This window comes from Labeo rohita, chromosome 7 (assembly GCF_022985175.1).
Source record: "Labeo rohita strain BAU-BD-2019 chromosome 7, IGBB_LRoh.1.0, whole genome shotgun sequence".
NCBI classification, from domain to species: domain Eukaryota; kingdom Metazoa; phylum Chordata; class Actinopteri; order Cypriniformes; family Cyprinidae; genus Labeo; species Labeo rohita.
Window position 1 is genome coordinate 40,467,183 of NC_066875.1, and position 26,116 is coordinate 40,493,298.

A 26,116-nucleotide genomic window follows, 5' to 3' on the forward strand; every position below is an offset into this window, starting at 1 on the left:
ATGGAGAAAAATCCTGGAATGTTTTCCACAAAAACCTTAATTTCTTTTCAACTGAAGAAAGAAAGACATGAACATCTTAGATGACATTGGAGTGAGTAAATTATCAGGAAATTTTTATTCTGGAAATTAACCAATTCTTTAATATTTCTGTATATTCTTGAGTCACTTTAGGTCAAGTTAATGCATCCTTGCTGAATAAAAGTATTCATTACTTGAAAAAAAAAAAAACAACAACAACAACAACACAAGCACTACAAATGCTTTTGGCATTTTTATTAAGTTCACTTTGACATCATTACAGGGACCACAAGTTTTCCTGTTTGCATCTTTCCCCCCCAAAAAGCTCCCACATATTAACTTAATTCAAAACTAACCAACTGAATGTAGATGTTAGTCATCACATCTAGTCTTCAAGAGTCAAAAGCAAAAAGAATGTGACCTCCGTCAACCCTTCTCAGAGAGAAACACAGGAAAGAAGAAACAGCAAACATGCTAAGGTACTACAGGAATAAGTTTAAAAAAAATACCCAAATATTAAACTGAACCTGAAGAAAGCAGATAATAAGACAAAGAACCTAAACAGAGACGTTTGCATCTATTAAAAAAGTAGTTATATAGTTTTTTACCCTTAAACTGAAAGAAACAATGTGGTAATACAAATTGTCAGAGCTTGACCTGTTCTTCGAAAGCAACACCGCACATGTGATCTCGCCTGTAGAACATGCTAGTTAAGCAACACAATGACAAGACACTTCCGTCCAAATCTGATCATGTGTGTAAACATGCATACAACACAAAAAGGGTGTGAGAGAGAGAAAAAAAAAAATCATGAAGAGCATATCAAACTATATTAGAAAGGGGCCTTGGAACAGTGTTAAAATGTCAATTTTCCATTGTGGACATGCTTCCAACTTCGTCAGCTGGAATGTTAAGCGAACAATGTGATAAAACCATCAGGAGCTGACAGACTATGTAGTAACAAGCGCAACATCATGAATGTAACTCGATATATGGTAGGTAATCCATTTATCACGTCTTAACTGTGCACATAAATGCATTCGAGTAGTTTAGTATGAACTGACGCTGCTTTTTTAAAACACAGCAGCCCACCTGAAGCCATTTCTACTATGCTACTCAAAAATAACCTCACCCTTGTAGTTGTATCTTAAAAGCCAACAGTGTTTGCAGAGGGGTTTTGACTTTTAAGGAAAAACAGTGTTACCACATATGATTAGTAAGTATAATTATCCAGCTTAAATAGTAGTTCTTTGCAGCCTTAATAAATATTTAAACTTCTTCAGTGCCCAAGATGGTAAACGGTGCCCCAAAATGCTGACAAAAAACCTTCCTAAATGACATGAATGATGGGCACTGGCCCTGTTTCAACAAAAATCAATGACTTGTGGGGCCAACTTCACATCAAGCAGAAAATTATTGCCTTTCTCACCTACTCTGATGCTCTGACTACACAGATCCTATATGTAAAACTCAATCTTAAGGATATTAATATTTATTGTTACGAAGCCAATGTCAGACAGGGGACTTAAAGCAGCCTTCCTAATTGAGATATAATATAATAACTATTATTTGAAGAGTAATAACAAGAACATTTACATGTGAACTCAACTCAGATGACTGAGTGCGAGAGAGGTGCGAAAGAGACAAATATAAGAGCTGTATATTTGTTTTTTAAATATAAAAAGCAACACTAACTACTTCACAGCAAAGAGCCTGTTGTAATCGAACTATATATACATACACAAGATTAAAAATTGCACCAGTAACAGGGAAGAGAGTGAACTAGACCGAATTATCACCGCTGGTAGCGTCCCAATCCATCCTGATGATCAAACTGTGCAAGTCTAGTAATGTTCAGTGCATTTCAGATGAATACATACACATTTTTCGAAAAAACAAACAGGGGGGAAAGTATATTTCATAAGGTTCTCTCTCTCTTTTTTGTTTCTTTTTTATTTTAAATTTTTTTTGTCAGCATTTTTTCAGTGAAACGTTCATTTTTTTTTTTTTTTTTTTTAAGTACAGACATTTGCTTTTGAGTCAAGCACCTGTCTTTATTCATTACTACAGCACCATTCAACCCAACACTCAAAACCAGGTCATAGGTTCAGTCTAGTTCACAGATCTTTCCATGCACTGGCCATCAAAATGGGCATCCAGTAGCATTACATCACTTCCTGTGTTGAAAAACACCAGCTCCTGGAGCCCCAAGCTTCTTTTCCTAATGCTCATTAATAAGCTGCAGAGTTAACATTGAATATCAAGAAGCTTTTTAGATTTTACATACTAGCTGGTTCAGTGCAGATGGTTGTTTTAAGGTGTGGGGTTAAACAGGGAAAGAGAGGAAAAGGGGGCGGGGCTTAGTGTAAGGGGAGGCGGCTAAAGATAAAAGGATGGTAAACATGTTAACGAGGGATTGGAGAGGAGGATCATTCTGCTTTACAGCGCTTCATCGCTCCTGGGAGTTTCTCTTGTAGCCTAAAGGAGAAAAAAAAAATGAAGCAAATGCCCATTAGGTGGCAATGTTACTATGTGGCAACAAGGTCTCACTAATTGGCAGCCATTTCCAAGTCTCAGTTCTTTAGAGATAAATAGCATGCACACATGATATACAGTCTTACTGTATTACTGTACTTAAAGAATACTCACTTGGCCATTGTAGTGTTGACTTGAGTGCGTGCAATGTCAATGTAACGGTCAATCTGGGTCTGTGGAAAGACCAAAGAGAGGTTGTGTCATAAGAAACAATGATTGTAATATCACCGTGTTTTGAAATGTGAAAACATTAAATCATAGCCATCTGAAGTTTAATATCACATTAGGTTGTTGTCCCCAAATTTAAAGTTGAAGTTCACTTCCAGAACAAAAATTTACTGATAATTTACTCACCCCCTCTTGTCATCCAAGATGTTCATGTCTTTTTTTTTTTTCAGTCATAAAGAAATTATGTTTTTTGAGAAAAACATTTCCGGATTTCTCTCCATATAGTCGACTTGTACGGTGCCTGTGAGTCTGAACTTCCAGAATGCAGTTTAAATGTGGCTTCAAAGGAATCTAAATGATCCCAGCCAAGAAAGAAGTGTCTTATCTAGCGAAACAAATGTTTATTTTCTGAAAAAATTAACAATTTCTATACTTTTTAACCGTAAATGCTCGTCTTATCTAGCTTTGCGTGAACTCCAAAAAACTCCCAACCCATTTTCTTCTCCAACTTCAAAATCAGCCTACATCGCTTCAGAAGTACTGACCCAGTGTTTACAAAGTAAACATGCAAAGAAAATCAAATGGCCTTTACAAAACAAAGGTGAAAGAGGGATTTTTGCTAGATAAGACCCTTTTTCCTTGGCTGGGATCGTTTAGAGTCCTTTGTAGCTGCATTTAAACTGCATTTTGGAAGTTCAAACTTGCAGGCACCATTAAAGTCCACTATATGGAGAGAAACCCTGAAATGTTTTCCTCAGAAAACATAATATCTTTGCGACTGAAGAAAGTAAGACATAAACATCTTGGATGACAAGGGGGTGAGTAAATTATCTGTAAATTTTTGTTCCGGAAGTGAACTTCTCCTTTAAGACATTTAAGACTTTTTATGGCCTTAAAAGATGATAAAACTGAATTTATGACTTTTCAAGGACCTGCAGGGACTCTGTAACTATCCAGAATATTTGTATAGTCTATGTATAATCAATGTATACTCTGTTAACATCAAATATTTGTTATTTAAAATAAAATAAATAAAATACTTTAAAAACAAACAAACTTATTTTATTTCAGCTGGATGCCAAGAAAACATTTTTTCCATTTACATACTACTAAAATAACTAAAAGTGAGCTAAAATAAATAAAAACTGTATAGACGTATGTGACCCTAGACAACAAAACCAGTCTTAAGTAGCACTGGTATATTTGTAGCAATAGCCAAAAATACATTGTGTGGGCCAAAATTATCGATTTTCTTTTATACCAAAAATCATTAGGATATTAAGTAAAGACCATGTTCCATAGAGATATTTAGTAAATTTCCTACCATAAATATATCAAAACATAATTTTTGATTTGTAATATGAACTGCTGAGAACTTTTTTTTGACAACTTTTAAAGGCAATTTTTCTCAATATTTTGATTTTTTTTTTTAAACCTTCAGATTCAGATGACAAAAATCATTAGGATATTATATGTTCAATGAGAATATTTTGTACATTTCCTACTGTAATATATCAAAACCTAATTTTTGACTAGTAATATACATTGCTAAGAACTTCATTTGGACAACTTTAAAGGCGATTTTCTCAATATTTAGATTTTTTTTTGCACCCTCAGATTCCAGATTTTCAAATAGTTGTATCTCAACCAAATGTTGTTCCAAGAAACCATACAATCATGGAACTTTTATTTTTCAGCTTTCAGATGATGTATAAATCTCAATTTTAAAAAATGTATCCTTATGACTGGTTTTGTGGTCCAGGGTCGCATATTTAAAGAAAAAAATAAAGTACAAAAACTTTAACTAAAATGAGAAAGAAAATGTAAACAAATATACAAATCCAAAATATTAATAAAATTATAATAGTAAAACCATAACAGAGAGTTGTGGCTTTAATTTTCTCACTGTGAAGATATTAAAAACTGGGTTACTGCAGTTTTGAGGTCAGTGCATAGTGCTCTGCGCCATGGAAATTAAAGCGACACTTCAGAGTTTTGTGGCACCATTATGGATGCATCATTACTGCCGTACATTATATTCATTAGTGCTGTATTTAACTGGGAAAAGGTCAGAAGAGAAAAACTGCATCAGGCGTTCATTAACAATCACAGTTATGTAAGAATTTAAGACTTGACAAATGCTTTAACTAAAGATTATGACAAGTAAGAGCTTACATAAGACCCCTCTGGAGTAATAATCATACATACTGATTACTGTACGCTCTGAGTGGGCCGCCTGTTCTCAAACACTAACTGCATTTGAGCATGTGTCATCTATTATAAGATGCTTTTTTTAAAAAGCAGCTCTGTGTAAGTGCGTTCTAAAATCTTGGACTTGGAAATCTTGCAGTGAAACTATTTTCTTTGTACAAGTTTCCTTGTTCCTTGTCATTAAACATCATGAGTAACAAGAGCAACCTGTCATATTAGTTAACATAAGTTAACTGCTAATACACGAAAGCATGTGAATACAACGTATGCCTTTCTATACCTCACCTCAGTTAGGTAGAGCTAAATTAGATACCATGGGAAATATTACTATTACTAATCATTACATTACTGTTTAAAGATTTAGGATCAGTATGATTAAAAAAAAAAAAAAAAAAACTGATACTTTTATTCAGCAAGGATGCATTAAACTGATCAAAAGTGACAGTAAAGACATGTATGTTACAAAAGATTTCTGTGTTCTATTTTATTTACTTGAACTTTTTATTCAAAGAATCTTTCAATCTTCCAAAAAGAACATCAAGCATTGATAATAATAAGAAATGTTTCTTGAGCAGCAAATCAGCATTCAGAAAGATTTTTGAAAGATCATGTGACACTGAAGACTGGAGTAATGATGCTGAAAATTAACTTTGTAATCACAGGAATAAATTGCATTTTAAAATATAATAGAAAACAGTTATTTTAAATTATAATAATACTTCACACTAGGCCTCTTTTACTGTATTTTTGATCAAATAAATGAAGCCTTGGCCAGCATATGAGATTTTTTTAAAAATAATAATTTTAAAATCTTACCGACCCCATACTCGGAAAGTATTATCATTATTATGATTTTTATCGTCTCTTATTTGGATCCCCAAAATAAATGCTTTTTTGGCGTACACAATGCATAGTTTGCAACTGAAAGAGAGATCTAACCTTGTTTTTCTCATAGATGGGCGGTACACTGAAGAGCAGGATGTCGGCTGGAAAAGGAAACACCCAGTATAAGTCAATTACAATCATTCTTAAACTCTGTGTGGATTCATTCTCATTTGCCCAGCCTATGACTAAATATGAAGCAATTATGTTCCCCTCAAATTAAAAATACCCCTCATAATTAAGTGTGATGCTAAAAGTGGCACGTTCGGCCTACCGAGGATGAGGATAGTGATGCCATTGAAGACTGCTCCAACATATGTCAGCAGCCACATAACCACTGCCAGCTGAAATTAGAAGGTAACGTGGGTCAAGAAAACAAAAATATAGTAAGAAATAAATGCTCCTTGTTGCCTCTTGCAATTTTTGAAGCTTGAAAGTCACTATAAACTGTATGGAATGGACCTATGTGTACATGGTATATCAAGTCATACATAAGAAAACCATACATGTTTTGAACAACAAGTAGGTAAATAAATTCTGAAAGAAAAGACTTTTTTTTGGTGAACTCTCTCTTTAAATCATAGTATTTATAGTTGCTGCCACTGACCTTGAGGGAATCCACCAGATCCTCGACCAGAAACAGGCGGCTCATCTGCTTGAGCACACGGTTGACGGGAGTGAGACAGGCATCCACGTGCTTGCGGAAGGTCTCGGGGGGCACGGTGACATCTTTCTCCATCAGAGCCCTGTCACAGGCACATGGGTCAATCCAATTAGCCCTGCCACTGCATAACTACACATCTTTGAGCACTGCTGTACTCAAAACCAACACTTTCTAACACAAGGCATGACATTCAAGTGGCAAATGGGCAAATGGACCTATAATGTTAAAGATTAAGTGTGAAGTGCGCATATATATATTTTTGAACTACTTTCTCCTCATCTTACTAAACTTAGTATGCAGAGACAACAAAATACATGATTATTAAATATGCTTAAAGTGGTCATCGGATGCCCATTTTCCACAGGTTGATAAGATTCTTTAGGGTCTTAATGAAAAGTGTATCATATACTTTGGTTAAAAATTCTTAATGGTAGCGTAAAACAACACCCTTTTTACCTTGCCAAAATCAGCTCTGCAAAAATCATCCTGTTCTGGTCGAGGTTACGTTAAATGTTAATGAGCTCTGCTCGCCCCGCCCCTCTCTTCTCTCTGTGGAGTGACTAGCCTGTTTACTTTAGCCGCATTTAGCCACTTATAGCCGCTAAACTTGCTAACTAGCACGTTATTAGGAAAGGTGATTGCAGAGATTCATAAAAAAAAAACCTTACACTCCTGCTGTAAGTGAAGCTGGATCACGAATGATTTGCATGAACATAGACAGATATATGTAGATCGGGAGGCGCATTTCCTTCACAAACAAATGTAATCCACTGCATCTTCAGCGGCTCAGATGTCAGGAGTAAATGACGACCACTACGTTCATTATTACATCCAGCAGCTCAATCTGAGATATTCTTGTCTAATTTACATCCCTGCTCCAGCATCGAAACAATGGAGGTTGGACTGTTACAGCTGATTTAAGGCTGGTCTGAGGTAAGACGTCATGTCAAACAACTATCGTGGGAGCGGCCTCTGTCGGTGTGATATGTTCAAACAACATGTAAAAGTGAACTTTGCATCCGATGACCCCTTTAAGGGTTAGTTCACCCAAAAATGAAAACTTTGTCATTAATTTCTCACCCTCATGTTGTTTCAAATCTGTAAAACCTTTGTTCATCTTCGGAACACAAATTGATATTTTTGCTGAAATCCAATAACTTTCTGATCCTGCATAGACAGCAACACAACTGACACGTTCAAGGCCCAGAAAGGTAGTAAGGACAACTAGTCCATGTGACATCAGTGGTTCAACCGTAATATTATGAAGCTACAAGAATACTTTTTGTGCGCAAAGAAAATAAAAACAACGACTTTATTCAACTACTTCTTTTCTTTTGTGTCAGTCTCGGGCCCACATTCACGAGAATACCACAACACATGTGTGACGCAGATCAGAATTCTGATGCGTAAAACGCCTTATTTACAAGCGAAGGAATGCATATGCAAATGTGCATCAAAGACTAACACGGAAGAGAAGAAATTGCTGAATAAAGTTATTTTTGTATTCTTTGCGCACAGAAAGTATTCTCGTAGCTTCATAATATTGCGGTTGAACCACTGATGTCACATGGACTATTTTAATGATGTCCTTACTAACTTTTTGGACCTTGGACATGGCAGTTGCATTGCTGTCTATGCAGGGTCAGAAAGCTCTTGGATTTCATCAAAAATATCTTAATTTGTGTTCCAAAGATGAAGGACTTACGGGTTTGGAACGACATGAGAGTGAGTAATTAATGACAGAATTTTCATTTTTGGGTGAACTATCCCTTTAAACATATGAATTATATCTTCATTAAAATAAATAATTGTTATATTAATAATCATATATTATATTAAGTTAAAGACATGCACTGATTTTTTTTTTTTTTTTTTTTACTGAAACTGAAGATCAAGTTTAGTTAAATCAGTTAAAAACTGAAACAACGAAGTTTAATATTCAATTAACTGAATCGCATTTATTTAATAAATCAACAGTCAAATAAAAATGCAGTTGCATATGCACTTTTTAATTGAACGCAAGGCAGTCTAGCGACCTTTTAACAAAATAATTGTCTATACTCCAATTCATAGGTAAAATTTAATTATTTATACTATATTATATATATATATATATTATATTTAATCATTATAAATTTAATTTGTCTGTAACAAAAACGTTTTCATGACAGATTTATTCAAACATACATAAGTCACCATTTTGTCCATAACTGAATATTTCAACTGCTGAAATGCTGAATATGATAACTATAAATGTGACTCTGGACTACAAAACCAGTCGTAAATAGCATGGGTGTATTTGTCGCAATAGCCAAAAATACATTGTATGGGTCAAAATGATCAATTTTCTTTTATACCAAAAATCATTAGGATATTAAGTAAAGATCATGTAGTTTTTTTTTACACCTTCAGATTTCAGATTTTCAAATAGTTGCATCTCAGCCAAATATTGTCCTATCCTAACAAACCACACATCAATGGAAAGTTTATTTATTCATCCTAATTTAAAATAAATTACGCTCATGACTGATTTTATGGTCCAGGATCACAAATTTGTACTTTTTATATTTACATTATTATTATATGTAGAACTTTTTTTTTTTTTTTTTTGTTGTGTATGACTTTCATATTCCATTTCCAAGAACACAAAGCTATTTTGTCACATATGTACATTTTAGTGACTTAGAGTCTATTGACAGGACACACAGACAGAGAGGCCAAAAAGACAAGACTCTTACTTGAAGGGGTGTCCTTCGTTGGACTTCTGCACAGCCTGGATGACAGATTTGTAGATACGGAAAGAGATGGTGACACATAGCAGGGCCAAGAGCAGGTAGGAGACCACGCTGATCACGCTAAACGCCGCCAGAGAAAGCAGCAACAGCAGCGACACGCCAAACACCACGCCTGACTTCTTAGGGTCCCGCCAGTGCACCAGGTCATTCACTGCACGACAGAGAGAGTATGTGAAAATCGTGTGCGTGGTGTTTTGATGAACGTTACAGGATATAAAAAAAAGTGACAAAACGAATGATAACAATTGATGAACTGGTGCAAAGCACCAGCTTGCTGCTGTAAAAGGCAGTAGCAGATTACTTTAATGGGTTCTCTTTTTGCAACTGAACTATAAAATCATTAGGTCTGTCATAAATAATACAGAGCTCATATTTTCCATACAGCTGCGGTTACGTAATGCAGTTTTCGAGTGGCTGGTGATTCAGCGTGAAAGGAACCTTTTAAAGTAGCCTTACATAAAAGGCATTCTCCACGTGGAGCGATGCCTCAAGGGGGTTCGGCTCTGCCCGTTTCCATTTCTCAGGAAAATCACAGATACACTAATGGTCTATGGTGGAAGACGGTGGTATTCAAAACATCAAATTTCATAAGGAGCATGCACAATTCTGCACCCTAAAAGAACAGAAAAATACATCCCAATATACTTCCCTGGCAAAGACTCAGTGTTTTCAAAACACTGTTTTCCTAAAGGAGAAATTCCTACTTGGGCATGTGTGGGGACGGGTCCTGTAACACAAGACCTTACACGTGCAAGCACTGACTGGTTGAAAACACAACCACGTCTTCCACTGTTACTATGTTTGGTCTGTCAGCTTTAATACGTCACCTCAAGCACAGATATGGCTTTCACACACCAGGAGACTGTAAATGCATTCATGCATTCACTTCAAGCAATACATGGTCAGGTACAGCTTTTCCCCTCAAGTTTTAAGAGAATGTTTAAACTGAAATCCACTGATCGCTGAATATTTCAGTTTTGTTCATTAAAAATACTGATTAAGTATCTGTTCAACAGGGCATATCAAACTGCATTTTGTATGACTTAATGGCTGAATACAGCCAAGGTCAAAGTCACTTGAGAGGCTTAAAAAAAAAAAAAAAATTTCAATAAATAGATAAAATTAAAAATAATAATAATAATAAAAAAAATCAATTAGGAAGGGAAGGAGACGTCAACCAAATGACCTATTTTTCATGCTAGGTTAAAATTATGTTAAGCAATAGATAATGTACTACAGTTCACAAATATGCCATACATCAAATGCCAGTTGCCATAATTTTTTGTAATTATTTTTTAAAAATAATGTTTTTTCAAAAATAATCTTTCAAGAATAGTTTTAAAGGGTTCATACATATACTGTCAAATGAAATTCCAGGACTTTAAGCACTACTTTTTTTGATTTTCAAAGACTTCAGAGATCTCACTTATCAAACAATGTCATCTCTTTCAAATTCTAAAAAAGAATTAATAGATAGATAAAATAGAAGTTAAGATAAAAGTTCTAATCTGAAGCAAAAGATTCATGAACCTGCTCCGAAATCCCAATCTAAATCAAATGATTTGCGATCAGATTCACGAACGTGCTCCGAAGTTTTGATCTAAATCAAATGATTTGCGATTTGTGATTCGAAGTTCCAATCTGAAGCAAAAGATTTACGAACTCGCTCCGAAATCCCAAGCTGATTCAAATGATTTGTGATCCATGCTCCGAAGTTCCGATCTAAATTAAATAATTTGTGATGTGTGCTTCAAAGTTCCGATATGAAGCAAAAGATTCATGAACCCCCTCCGAAATTCTGATCTAAATCAAATAATTCACGATCTGTGCTCCGAAGTTCCAATCTGAAGCAAAAGATTCATGAACCCGCTCCAAAATCCCAATCAGATTCAAATGATTCGTGATTTACGCTCTGAAGTTCTGTTCTGAAGCAAAAGATTCACAAACCCGGTCCGAAGTTACGATCTAAATCAAATGATTCAAGATTGCGCTCCAAAGGTCCAATCTGAAGCAAAAGATTCACAAACCCGCTCCAAAATTCCGATCTAAATCAAATGATTCCCGATTCCCGATTGAAGCGCTTCGAAACAGTGAACCATTTTGCAACAATGGTTTAACTGATTCAGAGTTTCAAAAACTCCTTGAAAATCATTAAAAGCGATGCAGAAGTTTGATAATGAATGGCTTTTTTAATCTGATCTAGTTTTTGCTAGTAAATCGCTTTAAATGAATAATCGACATCATGAGTTTAAATTAATCAGAGCGGTTCCAGCGTAAATGACTCACTTAATTGATTTGATTCATCGGTTCCTCTTTAAACATCTTCAGTCATGTTTAAACGACGCTGTCTGTACTACTACTGGTTTAGCTCACTAGTTTTATGACATTAACTAAAATAAGCGGGGGAAAAAGTATGATGTTTTTCAAAATTGTGTGAATTTTGCAAAAAAGATATGTGATTATTGAAAAACAATTAAACACTTATTTCATTGCGTTTCAATAATTCAAGCACTTTCAAGTGCCTCTTCAGGAATATTGCTATTTTCAAGGGTTTTCCAGGCCTTAAATTAAAAAATAAATAAATAAATAAATAATTCAAATTCAAGCAATTTTTACCACCTTGTACGAACCCTGGTCTTAACAAGGCTGCATTTATTTGATTAAAAATACAGTAAAAACAGTAATATTATGAAATATTATTACAATTTAAAAGAAGTTTTCTATATTAATATATTTTAAAATGTAATTTAATACTGATATGAATTTTCAGCAGTCATTACTCCAGTCTTCAGTGTCACATGATTCTTCAGAAATCATTCCCAAACATTTCTTATTAGCAAAATAAATAATAAGTTCAAAAGGACAGCTTTTATTTGTAACATTGTCATTGCTGTCACTTTCAATCAATTTAATGCATCCTTTCATGGGACACCAAAGTCATCTACATAAACAGACAGGCATATTTAAAACAACATAATTTGGAAATCTAGCTGAGCTCTGATCAGCATTTTGAGGGACGAAGCATGTAAAAAGTTCAATTAAAAACAAGATTAATTATTCTCGAGCAACCAGAGGAAAAAAGATTGTTTACAACAACAGTCAACGTGACATAACTACAGCACAATGGTGTGTAGCGAATGATTCAGAGCCTGAGAGAGCACCATTGTTTTTGTCCACTCTCACAGCTCGGGGGCCTAAAACGCTCTGTGCATGTGAGGGGTTTCCTTCTTGCTCACTGCAGGGGTCTGAGTCCCTCCCAGCATGCTTTGCTAGTGCCCACAGGGAGGCAGCCTAGGCTGAGAACAGTTATTCGTTATCATTCCCTCCCTCCCTCGTTGGCGTTAGTGGACCCAGATACAACAGCATGTCCCAGTGGCTGCTGAGCCGCAGTGGCCTCTTTTAGAGCTTGGCTCTTAAAGGTACATACACCCTCTAATGCACTGGTGCGAAACCATGTAAGAGTCCACGTGCGTGTGAATCATTTAAGAGTCATACATGAAATCACCCATCGCACCCAAGTACAAGAATTTCAGCTGAAAAATCCAGTTTTATCTTCACAGTATATTCTCGTTTGCATGTTCAGAAACGAACAGCGTGAGCCAATTTTCATGCAATGAAAACCTAATGAGGTCAGTTATTTAAAGGCTGTTGGTCATATTTATACATTACGGTCTGTTTCAGCGTGCTTAAAATGTTTGCACTTGCTTTTCGTCCTTTTAAGTCTCAAGTGAAATTAAACTACTACATTTTACAAGACACTTGTAAAACTTCTAATGCTTAATGTGAGTATCTATTTGTAGTTTCATATATATAAATATAACTGAGTACAGTGATTAGCCAAACCTATGCTAGAGTTCACACAGCCACATGCTATTATCTACAGCTCTGACAAACCCAAGTGGAAACCACCACACCCATTAAAACAAACTTTCACACCACTGGAAAGCTCTCAGACAGCTGTATTTCAATGAATGACAGATAAAATACCAAGTTGCAATTGTTGTCAAAAAATAAATAAATAAACCTCACCCACAGCAAATAACTCAAGTAGAGGCTGAAAAGTGAGACAAAGAATATGCTCTAGATTCATTAAATAACCCACTTACTCTGTTACAACTATATCTGGCAACTGGCACAGGAAATGAATTACTGTTTATATGAATTTGTAACATTTTACAGTAAGTTCATTAAAATCTGTTATTTTTATAGCATGTGTTAACGTTAATTACTAATATAGTTAACATATCAAATGCTTAAATTAAAATGTATTATAAATGAACATGAATTAACAACAAAAAAAATATTTATAACAATATTAGAATATTCATAAATTAACCTGTATCAATAAATTTGGCAAAAAAAAGTATATGATACCTGATGCGTTAACTAATGCTAACAAATTGATACTTATTGTAAAGTGTTAAGAAAATTATAGTGTTCATTGTCTTTTCAGTAGATACTCAAGTAACTTATTTTTAATATGGAAACTGGTGCACAATTATAAAATTATCTGTGAATAAGTATTAAGAAAGTAAACATCATAACATAATCATTCATTGTAAATGAAGGCATGCAGAAAATGTACGTGCTTTAGATAATGAGTCAGACTTTGGATCTTTCTGTCCGCATATTTGTGAAATAACAGAGTATTACTGGGCCATGTGTGACAAAGGCGGGGGAGGGGTGGGGGGGGTTGGAATTATATATAGGACTTTCAAAATCATATTTTGAAAATCTATTAGAATCGATTTTTAATTAGTAAACCTAAAACATCTACACAATTGAATTGATGTAATCAAGCTACTTTTGAAATGCCATTGTCCTTATGGTAAAGGTCAAGCATTTCTCCTTTTAAGTGGAAAATATTGCACAAAACCGATCATTCTGCATCACTTTCTCTTGCGTCACACCAGATGAGTACACACATAATAGCCTACTAACTGCCAAATGGAAGAAAATGCTACTCTGTTTAAACGACACATTCACCCTGACTTCATTCCCAATGGCCTTCCTGAAGAAGGTTACATAAAAAGATGAAACCTGAAACACCATAAACTGTATGACCTGACTTCAAGGTCTGTGCATGTAGCCACCCAGCTGAAATGTTTACACTTATCACTTTTAATATTGTACCATCATGTCACTAAGTTCATGTCTTAGGAAAAAAAAAAACCCTACAAGTCAGAAACAAGGTAATTGTAATCACCACAACAGCTTGAAAATGTTCAGTTATTGTCATCTTTTTAGAAGCATTCTTACATGTTAGAGTTGAGTTAATTAAAGTTGAGTAGGTAAGTAAGGTCTAGTGTCTGGGCGTACTATGCGTGCAGGGTTAGCAGGCTGCTTGCCCAGAAGAAAGACATGTTACCTGTAAGGTGGGTTAGTATTGCTGTCAGGACATGCTCTGCAAGGTGGTAGGCCTCTGCTACCCAAATGTCGATTGCCTCTACCTCTTTGGGAAGTAAGGCATCAGGCTGATACTCGTTTTGAAGAGTGTGAGAAGATGAGGTGACTGAGGCCTCAGGACTAGGTGGAGCTTTATCAGGCTTTAATACAGTCTTCATAGTGGGAATATCCTTGTCTTCCTCCTCTTGGCTGCTCCCGAGCTCTTTCAGAGCAGAAATTGTGAGGCGCTCCTGCTCCAAGTCCATGATCATTGCTGGGGAGGATTGAGTGGAGGCGGGAGCATCAGATTTGGAATTCTGGTCTATGGTTCTGTGTCCAGGACTGAGGACCTCAGGATCCTCGTCCTGCCGTGATTTAAGACACTCCCTCATGAACTCCACGAAGCTGTCGGTCGCTGCTGTTACTGAACATTCCGCTTCAAGAGTCTCTGTATCGCTCAGGGTCTCTGGCGATTCCGGTCTATCTAAAAGATCCTTGGTGGTCACAACTCGAGGTTCAGGCTTGGTTATCACTGATCCCGTAGTAACCTCATTTGCCACAGGGCCAGAAATATCATCACTGATTTTGCTAGACTGCTCACTGTGGAAAGAGGGAAATGGTGCAGTTGGGTTCTCTTGAACCGGTGGTTGTTGATCAATGGACTGGACTGGCAACTCCTCCTGTTCCTGCAAGGCTTTGATTTCTACTGCTGACATTTGATCTTCTGACTCAATGCTTGGCATTTCGTTTTGAGGGAGAATAGTCTCAATATCACCAGGAATATCAGATGAAAGGTCAGACAGGGAAGGCTCAGGCACAGATTCATAGTCCAGCCTGCATTCATTGGGTGTCTCGTTGAAATCATCAGTAATATGTTCAAAGGATTCCTGAACATTGATATTTTGATTATCTGGAAGACAGGTTGACTTTGAAAGCTCTGTTTTCTCAGCTTTACTCTCCTTAAAGAAAGATGAATTCAGTTGGTCTTTTAAAGCAAGCTCTTCACTGGCATAATGATCCAGGTAAGTCTCTACATCACTGGGCTCATTTGAAGGGGAGCTGATGTCAGGGGGAAGGTCAGAAAGTATATCTGCGGTCTTGTCAAGGTCTTTATCAAGAGATGATTCTTTAAGGGGTTCAAAGGACACTAAATTCTGAGACATAAGCTCTTGAGAGTCCTCTGAATTCAGGCCTCCAGAGTCCGGAGAGGACTGGAGAAAAATGCCACTTTCATAATCATCTTCAATCACCTTGTGTTCAGGAGAGTGCTCAGCAGAGTCGGTCTGATTTGTCTGAGAGGAAATGCCATGGTCAGGTTTACGCTCATCATGCAGAGTTTCCACAGATTCCACTTGTTCTGGAACCTCTGAGTCCTGTTGCTCTGATGACCTTTTGCTGTCACCTTGAAATATTTGACACTTTTCGTCCTCCTCTTCCTCCTCTCTTTCCACATCATATGGTTCTTCGTCATCACTTAGAACTTGTTCCTCTGTTTCAATAACATTAATAATAGGTACCTGCATTGGCTGTTTTTCAATGTTTGGAACGGTCTCCTCTTCCTTGTGGGTTTTGGTGTCAAGGTCATTGTTTCCCACTGTTGGGATGCTCACTGTTTCCTCAATCACGGTATCATCTGACTCCCCAGAGCTGTCTACCTCTTGGATTTCAGCAGGCTCCAAGTCTCCTTTTGGAATACTGGATTGTTGTGTAGAACTAGGCTCTATCTGTTGGGACACAGGTGGTGATGGAGTTTTAAAATCTGCTGGAGGAGCAGGTGAGGAAGGAAGCTCTTGATTGTCAGGGAATACCTGATAGTCTTGAGTGCCCATATCAGCTTTCTCTTGTTTATCCCACATATAGGCTGTTGGTAAAAAGTTTAGGTCAAATTCAGAATCTTCCTCTACACTCTCTTGTTTTGATTGCTTGATGTCATCATCCTTTGACTGACTGATGTCATCTGCCACTTTGATTGGACTGTCCATAAACTGATCGGGAACTCCTGCAAAAGGTTCTGGAACTTCTGCTTTATCAACATTGTTTGGTTTCATCACTTTGGAAGGGCTCTCTTGCATCATAGGAGAATCATTTCCCTCATCAAGATCAGGATCTTCAATGTTGAAATCTGGTGCTGGAGGTAAGTGAGCTCTCATCCAGTCAGCAGTGTCCTCAAAGTCACTTCCACGCCTTTCCTCTCCAAGCACTTCAAAGGGTGATTCTGGAGATTCCTGCTCATTTGACATGGTCCTTTTCTGAAAGGGTGATTCTGGAGATTCCTGCTCATTTGACATGGTCCTTTTCTGAAAGGGCAATTCTGAGGATTCCTGCTCATTTGACATGGTCTTTTTCTGAAAGGGCGATTCTGGAGATTCCTGCTCATTTGACATGGTCCTTTTCTGAAAGGGCGATTCTGGAGATTCCTTCTCAGTTGGCATTTGCCTTTTCTGAAAGGGTGATTCTGAAGATTCCTGCTCATTTGACATTTTCCTTTTCTGAAAGGGTAAATCTGAAGGTTCCTGATCATTTGATGATGTCCTTTTCTGAAAGGACAAGCGGGAGGAAACTCCATGTGATTCAGTAGGGGACTTCTCATAGTGACGCTCTTTAAAATGCGGAAACCCTCCATCACTTCTATCAAAATCATTCTGCTTTGCAGCTAAAGCTTCTAGTGCTTTGATTCTCTCAGACACTGGGGATGCCTTTATAGGGGAGTCCTGCTTTTGAGAACCAAAAGATGAATCAAAAAGCTCCCGTTTCTCTTTGAAGGTACGATCTACGTTGTCACCAGGTGATCCTGAAGAGTCGCTTCCATAAGCAACTGGTGCAAAAGAACTCGACTGAGAAGAAAAGCGATGAGATGTGGCCAGATTCTCTGAAGATTTGTCAGAGCCCAGTACCACTCTTTTGTCTGCATCCATCATGCAGCAGGAAAGAGGAGGAAAAGGAGGGTTGGAAATAAAGATCAAGGCATACTCTACCTTAATTCCGATTTGCTAAAGCAGGGGAACATGCTGAAGCTCAGGTTTGTATAGGATTGTCTTAAATTATAATTTCAGTGCTAAAGATCCCAACAACTTTAGCAATCGGCAGCTACACTGGAACTTTATGAAGCATTCCCAAGATGCTTAACTTGCTTGCATCCACTGAACTGAAGCTAAAGCGGTCATGCACACACTGCATGGTCCCACATATTAATGGATGGAGTTTGATGTCTGCATGCCAGCTTGACAATGTGCTGATACCATTAAGGAATCTCAATGACACACACAAGGCTTCTTAATGGTTTTAATGTATCGTTCCTGTTATTTACACATCTGTTTAACTCAGATGACATCCACAATCAAAGAACACCCCCCAAAACAAAGAAACAAATAAAACAGACAAACAAAAAGAAGTACTCAATACCCTCAGTAGTATTGCTAAAGAAATAAATTTGTTAAACAATTAAAGCACTTTTATTGCCAATTATTCTAGAGTACTGTCTAAACTACATCTCATCTATTAAACCATCTCAAAAAAGAGATGACAAAGAAATCAAATTATGGTGCAGATGACACAATGAGGCCAGAATTATAAGAGCACAGGGAATACAGCAAAGTGAATGCTGGACACATGCTGAAAAAGGAAATTCTGACCATTTTACCATGCAACACAAAGGCTTAGATTGAAAGCTGAACAATTCTGCCTTCAGAGGTACTATGTGGAGGAAATAAACACATGTTTACATCACATATGCTAAGAAATATTTTTAAGTTTCTTCCTCAAAATTTCCCCTGCCTCTACTGTAGGGTGATAAAAACAGGTCCTAGAGGGACTACAAACACCTCCGTAACATGACACACCATCACTATCACATTCTAACATGCCAATTGTTTTACAAACCTGCCATTTCCTGGTTTTACTCCAGGATATAATCTTTGAATTTGCATGCTGAAAGCTACATTTCTGCTAGTTAAAAAAAAACCTGCACTCCAACTGACAGAAACTAACAATTTCTCCATACTGTGATTACAGGGTCTACTCAGTAGGAGTAAAGCCTTCTGAAAAAAGATTTGATTAAATTATAGGTATATAATATAGAAAACATTTCATTAATTGTACTTCACATGTCAGTTTACACTATTATGATGAGTCGTTTAAATGCAAGAATTCTCTCAAATTTATTAGACATGAAAACCAAAGATCGAAACTCTTTGGTTGGCAATCCTTATGAAAAAGGACCAAAAATATGCAAAATATTTTACATAATCAACACAATTTTTTAAATAGCAGACATTAACTGAAATGAATTTCTTAAATAATAATGACATTCTTAACACTAAACAGATACCTATGATATCTGAAGACTTCAATACAGTATCAGGGATTTACTCAAAATCTTTTAAGCTAACGCTTCCTACATATAAAGGCTATAATGATAAAATCCTGAAAGTAAATAGACAGGAAACAAAAAAACAAACAAACACAAACAAAAAGACTGAAACTTGAGGATTTTCTTTTACTCTATGGTATAAGACAACATGCAAAATGCATGGAAAAAGCAGGTGAAGAATCAGCCGCAGCAGTCATGGGGATGTAACCCCGAGCAGCGTCCTGTTGCTAGATCCCTCCCCAGTGGCGCTCTACCTTCAGGACCAGTGCGGTGTTGGGGGTGTAGCTCCAAACATGGCTTGTTGTGGGGGAGGGGGGACATCAAGGACAAGAATCCTCTGGGACACCAACCTGATCCATTTTTAGGATTCTGCTCTCGCACAAAGTGAACTTGAACTTCTTTGCTATCTTAAAATAAGGTGGCAATCTTGGGATTAAGCTGGACCCAGAGTAACGCTGACCTAAATCATGTTTGCAGTGGGTATAAACTGGAGCCGATTGAATTTCTAGCATCTGTGGGGACTTAGCTTTCCCATTTTTAATCTGTGAACCATGTCAGATGTGGGGTGACGACGAAATGACAGGGGACACTAATGGTAAATGCGAGGTGGTAGCCACAGATTTTTGCCAGGACTTGCTACGTTCAACTTTTTAGCCTGGGAAACCATATATTACAGGGTATTGCTGATAAATGTCTGGATTTACAGAATCAAGTAAAGACTGTGTTAGATCAAATAAGGCATTAGAAGACCAGACACAGAAATTTGGATGACCTCAGTTGAAGAGCATTTGTGAAGTGAATCCAAGTTTGAGAATTTCAGAAACAGGAGGGACTTGGCTGTTATTATGGATTCCAACGTGCATGATTGCAAAGGGGTCACCATTAGAAACAGCAAGGGTCATGTTACAAAACTGGTCAGGGAGGGTGATCGGACTGCACAGTATGCGGTCAAGTGGCGTGCAGGTGTGTGACTAACTCGATAGTTAATGTTTAGGTGAGAACTTAGTTATCAAGATCATACATATTGAAGAGGAGGACATTCTGATGATATTCCACAGAAATTGGTTGGCTTCTAGCTTCAGAGATAAGAATCTAAATCTTTTGGTTTCCATGTCCTCTGCTTCATTTCCTACTCCTAAAATGAAGAACTCCAAAAGAAGCCCTTACTGCGAGCATCTAGTCTGGTGTATAGAGGAGAGGGTCACTGGCGAGAGGGATGGAGAGCGTCATAGCAGCAGCCCAGCGGGATTTAGCATACTTAATAGAATAGAGATGACAGAGGAGCATGGAGAGAAAGATAAAAGGTAGAGAAGCAGGCGAGCATCATAAGAGAACTATACACTTGCCTTGAGGAGACTGAATGAGAGATACAGGCGAAGAAAAAAAGGAATCTGAAAAAATAAAATAGGACAGAAGAATGAGAAGAAAAGTCTCAGTATCCTTCTTATACTCTACATTTGAGAGGGGAAAATGTTAGTGAAATGCCCAGCGAAGCACCTTTTACATCTCAAGAATCTAGAAAAAAAAAAAGAAAGAAGGGGAAGAAAAGAGCTGACAGCAAATAACTAAGCGCTTAGAAAAAAAAATTAATCATTTACTCACCCTCATATCGTTCTAAACCTAAGCAAGACTACAAAAATGTTTGTGTACCAAAAAACATCGGAACTTATTGACTTCAGGTTTGGAATAACATAACGGTGAGTAAATAATTACAGAGTTGTACTTCTTGGTAACCTTTGCCTTTAATCGGTTATTCAAGTAAGTTAACTACATATCTATGAAATAACCTACCATTACTGATGGTATGAGATGCTCTAATTTTTCTAAAACTAATCTGAAAAACATTCCTCATTATTTTATGCATGCAGCTTATATTAATCAAAAGACTACACAGAATACTGTACTTTTAAAAATTAATTTGCAAAAAAAAAAAAAGTGTATGGAAGTCTTTCCTAAAAATAAATTAAATAATAAATTTGCTAAAAATATAAATAAAAAAATAGCATAATATGAATGAATAAATAAATCAAATGATCAAAATGGTCAAAAATACTTCTTAATTGACAAGGCTCATAGGACAACGTTGTAGTATGAGCACTGGGCTTGGCTGTAATTGTTAATGAAAATCAAAAACCAAATTGTATTTAATTACTACAATAAAAAAATTAAATTGAGTTTGATTTATCATTTGAGCATCCATTTTTGCTATTTAATATTTGACAGTTTGAACATTTGATTTACCATTTTAAGTTTGTGAGAAAACACTTCCATAAAGGTGATTTAAACAAAATGGGGGAAACATAAAATAAACGGTGACCAGTCACAGTACCTAAAATAAACACTTCTGCTTATACATTTACTTATACATGTTTATTATACAAATAAAACAAACATAAAAAAAAATGTTTTGCATATTCTGTACAAACAGAACTAATCATATACATAGCATTCCCTGATGATTCAGCTGCATAGTGTACAATACTTACTCACAATAGTCAAACGGTGGAACTTTCTCATGGAATTTTCAATGATCCCTCCCATACTTTCTGACATCTAACCCTGCAAAGCACCCACATGTTGCACCACTGTGTTACGTAACCTGTTAAGGGAAGCCATTTTCAGCCACACTTCAAAAATTCATGTGATTTGGAAGCAAACAATATTTGCATTCATCCAGAAGCCACCACTTTCAACAGTTGGATCAATCATCAAGCTGTAGAGGCAACACTAGGTCACCCAAATTGGATTATTCTGCTCTGGAATCTCAACAAGAACAGGGAGTGCCAACAGCGAGAGTGCTGAGAAAGTTAAAGAGAACAGGTCGATCGAGTAGCGCAACAGTCTTAAACAGAGCAAGCTCTGCTCGTCGCAAATAAGGAGTGTACCCCTGCTTCACGGCATTCCTTGCCCAAAACCACACCTGAATGCCTTTTAATAAGCGACACACCTTGCACCATTGATGTGGACACCCAAACCCTAACAAATCCACACACCCTGTCATCCAGTTTTTTCCCCACTAATGAGTCAGCCATATAGAATCTGTTTCAGTTTTTGTGACAGCAGCAACCACGTGATGCAGTTATGGCATTACAATCTGAAATCCTATGATGGTTGGTTGGTCATGTTTAGCCGGCAATCATTTAATAAGGAAAGAAGTTGTAGTAATCCAACATCCAAGGATCTGATAGCTAGATACTATCTATTGCAAGGGCAAAGGTTAAATGCACCAAGATGGCTCGTGTTACGGCGCAATGCTTAAAGTGGGACTGCATTGGCCTCTGACTCTGAAAGAGCCTGTATGGCATCTCTGTCATGCCAGCAATATCAGCTCTGTTCCTGAGGGGAATGACTGATGACACCTAAATCTTAAAGAGTGCTGTCTCAGCCGGCTGTATTGACCTTAGGGATCGTGCCCAGACAGAAGAGAGAGGGCCAGAGAGACTGTTTTCTGACAAAGCAAAAGACAGTATCAATATAGCAAAGATAGGTTTGATTTAAATCTGATCTCTTGGTCTCATATAGCATGACTAGGGATTTTTAATAGGGATGCACTATATTGGATTTTGCCGATATCCAATATGCCGATATTTTTCCAAGTCATTTTGGCCAATAGCTGATGCTGACGCATTTCCTTGTTCCACCTGTGCGGAAATGATAAACTATTTTTCATTTCATGCTATAGTTTTTAACAAGAACTTAACAAGAAAATAAACAATAATGAATTTCTTATATAATGACAGTACATTGAAGCTTTGAAAATAAGCAATATATCAATTCTTGCTTTTTTTTTTTTTTTTTTTCCCGCAGAATTAAATTAGTATACATAAAATTATTTAATATGAGTTATTCCTCTTTTTGGCAAGACATATCGGCATAATTTTTCATATCGGGCCAGTGCCAATATTTACATTTAAAGCCATTATTGGCAGATTCCGATATCTGTCTGATAATTTTGTGCATCCCTAATTTTTAATAGATTGTTCTGGGTTGAATACAAGTTAAAGTCTACCAACAACAGCCAGGAGTAGTTGACAAAATATTTTTGGACTGTTGACGTGAACTATGTTAGTTAGCAAAATGCTAATGGAAAATGTATGTATATTAAACCACCATGCATAATTATAAAATGCTACATATATAAGTGATATGCATGCAGCTTTAGTGAACTTGTATTATAATAATTTAAAAATCAAGTTGCATTAATTTAAACAAATCTAAAAGACTACTTGAAACACTCAAAACAATCCTAGAAGGACAAAAACTACCCATAATATGCTATATTTCTTAACATTTTTACCTAAAGTCTATTTTTAAAAAATTAAAAATTAATAAGTAAGCTATGAATCAACTTCCCCTAGTCATAACTATCACCAAAATAAAATGCAGTTGTAAAATGCACAAACAAATGCAGTTGCAAAAGAAGCTTATGGAGCAATCATTGCATGCTTACTTCATTGTTTTCCAAATTAAAGAACATAATTTCAAATAGTTACAAATGCTAGTGATTGAGCTTAACCTGAATTCAACCCAGAATATTGGATTAAAACAACATTTGGCTAAGTATGACATCTTTTATTATCCTATATTTACATAGGCTTTTATTATGTAGGAGAATGTGTAACATTATGAGCTGTCCAGTGACAATGGCACCCACACAGGCAACTCAGATTGCGTCTTGGAAGGCCACTGCAGCTAAATTTAACCATCCGGTCCAATATGTCACCTTCACATATGGTGTCTATTATAGTAAGCCTATATGCCAGTTATTTGTCTACCTCCTTCCGGCAATATTCCGATTGTGATGTGAAACTCAAGAGTCAAAAAATCATTTGAAGAAATCAAATGATTTGAAAGAGTGTTGAAAATTCAGAGCAGGGTGACGTCGTGAGTCTTAACTTCATGATCTAATTCTATTAGATTCCCAGACGCCTTAATGAAGCCAAACCAAAGAGGCCAGAAGCGCTTCATATATGCTGACGACCTACAAAGCACTGAACCAACATCCCTAGTCAACAAAAACTATGCTGCATTGTTTTCACAATGGAAAAATATACAGGAACCAACCAAATGGCAACACGTCGTTTCAACAGAATGACTGAAAACGTGTAAATATGTTTCTTTTAACTGCATTTAATAGGGCAAGGGGTTTGTTTACCCTTTCATACGTATGTAGAGACACACATTGCAAGCAACGTGACAAGCGAGAACAATTTATTAACAAATCAATCCCTGCATGTACTTGGACTTGACATTTACACAAATCGATTCTTTCATATTGTCCATTTTAAGCAACTAGAGGATTCTTTGACGCCACGACATAACTGCGTCACCCTGACTTGGCATTTTTAAATGTCCCAATACAGTAATACTAACATATTCTTTATTAATAAACCAGTTTATCTTAATTTTGTTCATGTCCCAGTTCAGTACACTGCAGCCATGATTCAGTTCATAAAAACTATTATAGCCTAAATATTATTATGGACTTACAATAACATTAATTCAAACCTAATTTAAACATTATTTTCCACTGTCCCTGACGGTTCTAGGTTAGAATCGAAAACTGCACTGACTGATTCAGTTCTGAACATTGATTCTTTAACAAGATTCGACTCAAAAGAACGATTCATAATCGGTTCCAGACAGCTAGGTTGATTATTCTAGCTTGTCACGTCGCTAGCACTGTAGATGGGGTGTGTATGTAGGTTCTTCCTTCATTTACACTGACTTCCAGTTTCGGATGCATCTGCAGTGCAGATCATCAGCTGAGCCGCAACATGTGCCCATTTCAGCATGGGTTCAAAGAGGTATTATGTGTCCCCATATTTCTCCGTGGCCTTTTCCTAAAAATAAACATCAGGTCAATGCTGTGGATGAGAACATTCATTCTGAGTCCCACATCCGCCATGCCATTTATGCCTGCAAAGTGTAACGCCAAAAATCCTCCTACTTTGTCCAAAAGGAGGCGATATGGAAAGTGTACGTGAGAAATAAACAGTGCACGGCTATTACATAACGCCACAGAGTCACAGTATTGCCTTGAAGGCATTTTAAACTTATGTATTCATTGAAATCGATCTGAATTACGCTGTATTAACTGGTATTGTCCTTAAACGGACTATTGTCAGCGCAACCTGCCAAATGCACTTCCATTTAGAATACCAGTAAATACACCGACTAAACTTGAAAACAAACAGAACAAATTAAACGAAACTGTTGTATGACGTTCACGTTCTCTTACCGGAAAACTTCGAATCTTTGGACGATGCAGAATGTCCATCGTTTAGGCCTTGTGACGACGAAATCTGAGAAGATTGTGTCATTGGATCTGCCATGTTTGTCGTGTTGCTCTACAGGATCTGTAGTACAGAAGTGTCGTTTAAGGTTCGGCTGCTGTTTGATACTCTGAATGTTTCCGATTCACCAAGAATTTCCCAATACAGCAGCGGCGTCACCGAGCCTGCAAAAGCACATTAGGGTGAACCTGCCTTAATGTTGCAGTGGATGGGGGCGGTGGAAGACAAATAGGGCGGGTACACGAGAGAGAGAGAGAGAGAGAGAGAGAGAGAATTATTAGGGTGAGAGGTCGATTTTTTGCGTTAAGGGGTACGCAATAATGTGCCACAGCCCTTCCTTTTTCTTCCTGTCCCATAAATATTAGAGATAGACCTCTGACTTTTTTCATACAGACAGCATCACGTGTTGTAAACAAATGCCCTCTGTATTAACACTATGCTCTGAACTATTACCTGTAAGTGTTTGTTATACATTTTCAGTCTTTAAAATAATCTTACCATAACGTCATCCTGAATTGTTTCAGATTTTCATTCTATTCTGGCGTAAAAAAAAAAAAAAAAAAAAAAATTCTATTCTGGCAAATTCTATTCCAAAGAGTTGTTATTAACCCCGAAAGCTACGGACGGTTTGGATTAGGTTTATGTTTAGTGTTTAGAAAAGATATACTAAACACTATGTAATTCTACGGGACGTGATTATGTAATGTTTTCGCATTTGTGCTCTGAAATTATTTTGTACGATGATGGTGCCTCAGCATTTAACTTATTGTGCAACAGCGCCCTCTTTTGATTA

At 36.8% G+C, this 26,116-nt stretch overlaps 1 protein-coding gene across 3 annotated transcripts; it reads right to left on the reverse strand.

Moving 5' to 3' along the window:
* Window positions 1-258: 258 nt before the first annotated feature.
* rtn3 (reticulon 3) lies at window positions 259-25,589 on the reverse strand. 3 transcript variants are annotated; one of them, XM_051114227.1, is made up of 9 exons: window positions 25,269-25,589; window positions 20,374-20,418; window positions 14,642-17,563; window positions 9,217-9,424; window positions 6,422-6,560; window positions 6,089-6,158; window positions 5,872-5,918; window positions 2,668-2,726; window positions 259-2,496 (listed from the first exon to the last, which is right to left on the reverse strand). In XM_051114227.1, exons 1-9 carry the CDS (start codon window positions 25,360-25,362, stop codon window positions 2,448-2,450), a joined length of 3,633 nt encoding a protein of 1,210 aa, XP_050970184.1. In that variant the 5' UTR covers window positions 25,363-25,589; the 3' UTR covers window positions 259-2,447. The 3 variants fall into 3 exon arrangements, with proteins under 3 accessions (XP_050970184.1, XP_050970185.1, XP_050970186.1); XM_051114228.1 differs by lacking the exon at window positions 14,642-17,563 and having other exon boundaries at window positions 25,269-25,560; XM_051114229.1 differs by lacking the exons at window positions 14,642-17,563; window positions 20,374-20,418 and having other exon boundaries at window positions 25,269-25,559.
* Between the last annotated feature and the right edge of the window lie 527 nt (window positions 25,590-26,116).

Coding starts and splice junctions, on each gene's coding strand:
- rtn3 (XM_051114227.1), bottom strand. CDS start 25,362: ATGGCAGATCCAATGACACAATCTTCTCAGATTTCGTCGTCACAAGGC. Junction 20,419..25,268: donor CAAAGATTCGAAGTTTTCCG/GTAAGAGAACGT, acceptor TTATTTTTTCAG/ATTCCTTTTTTTCTTCGCCT. Junction 6,561..9,216: donor AACGAAGGACACCCCTTCAA/GTAAGAGTCTTG, acceptor TGCCTGTGACAG/GGCTCTGATGGAGAAAGATG.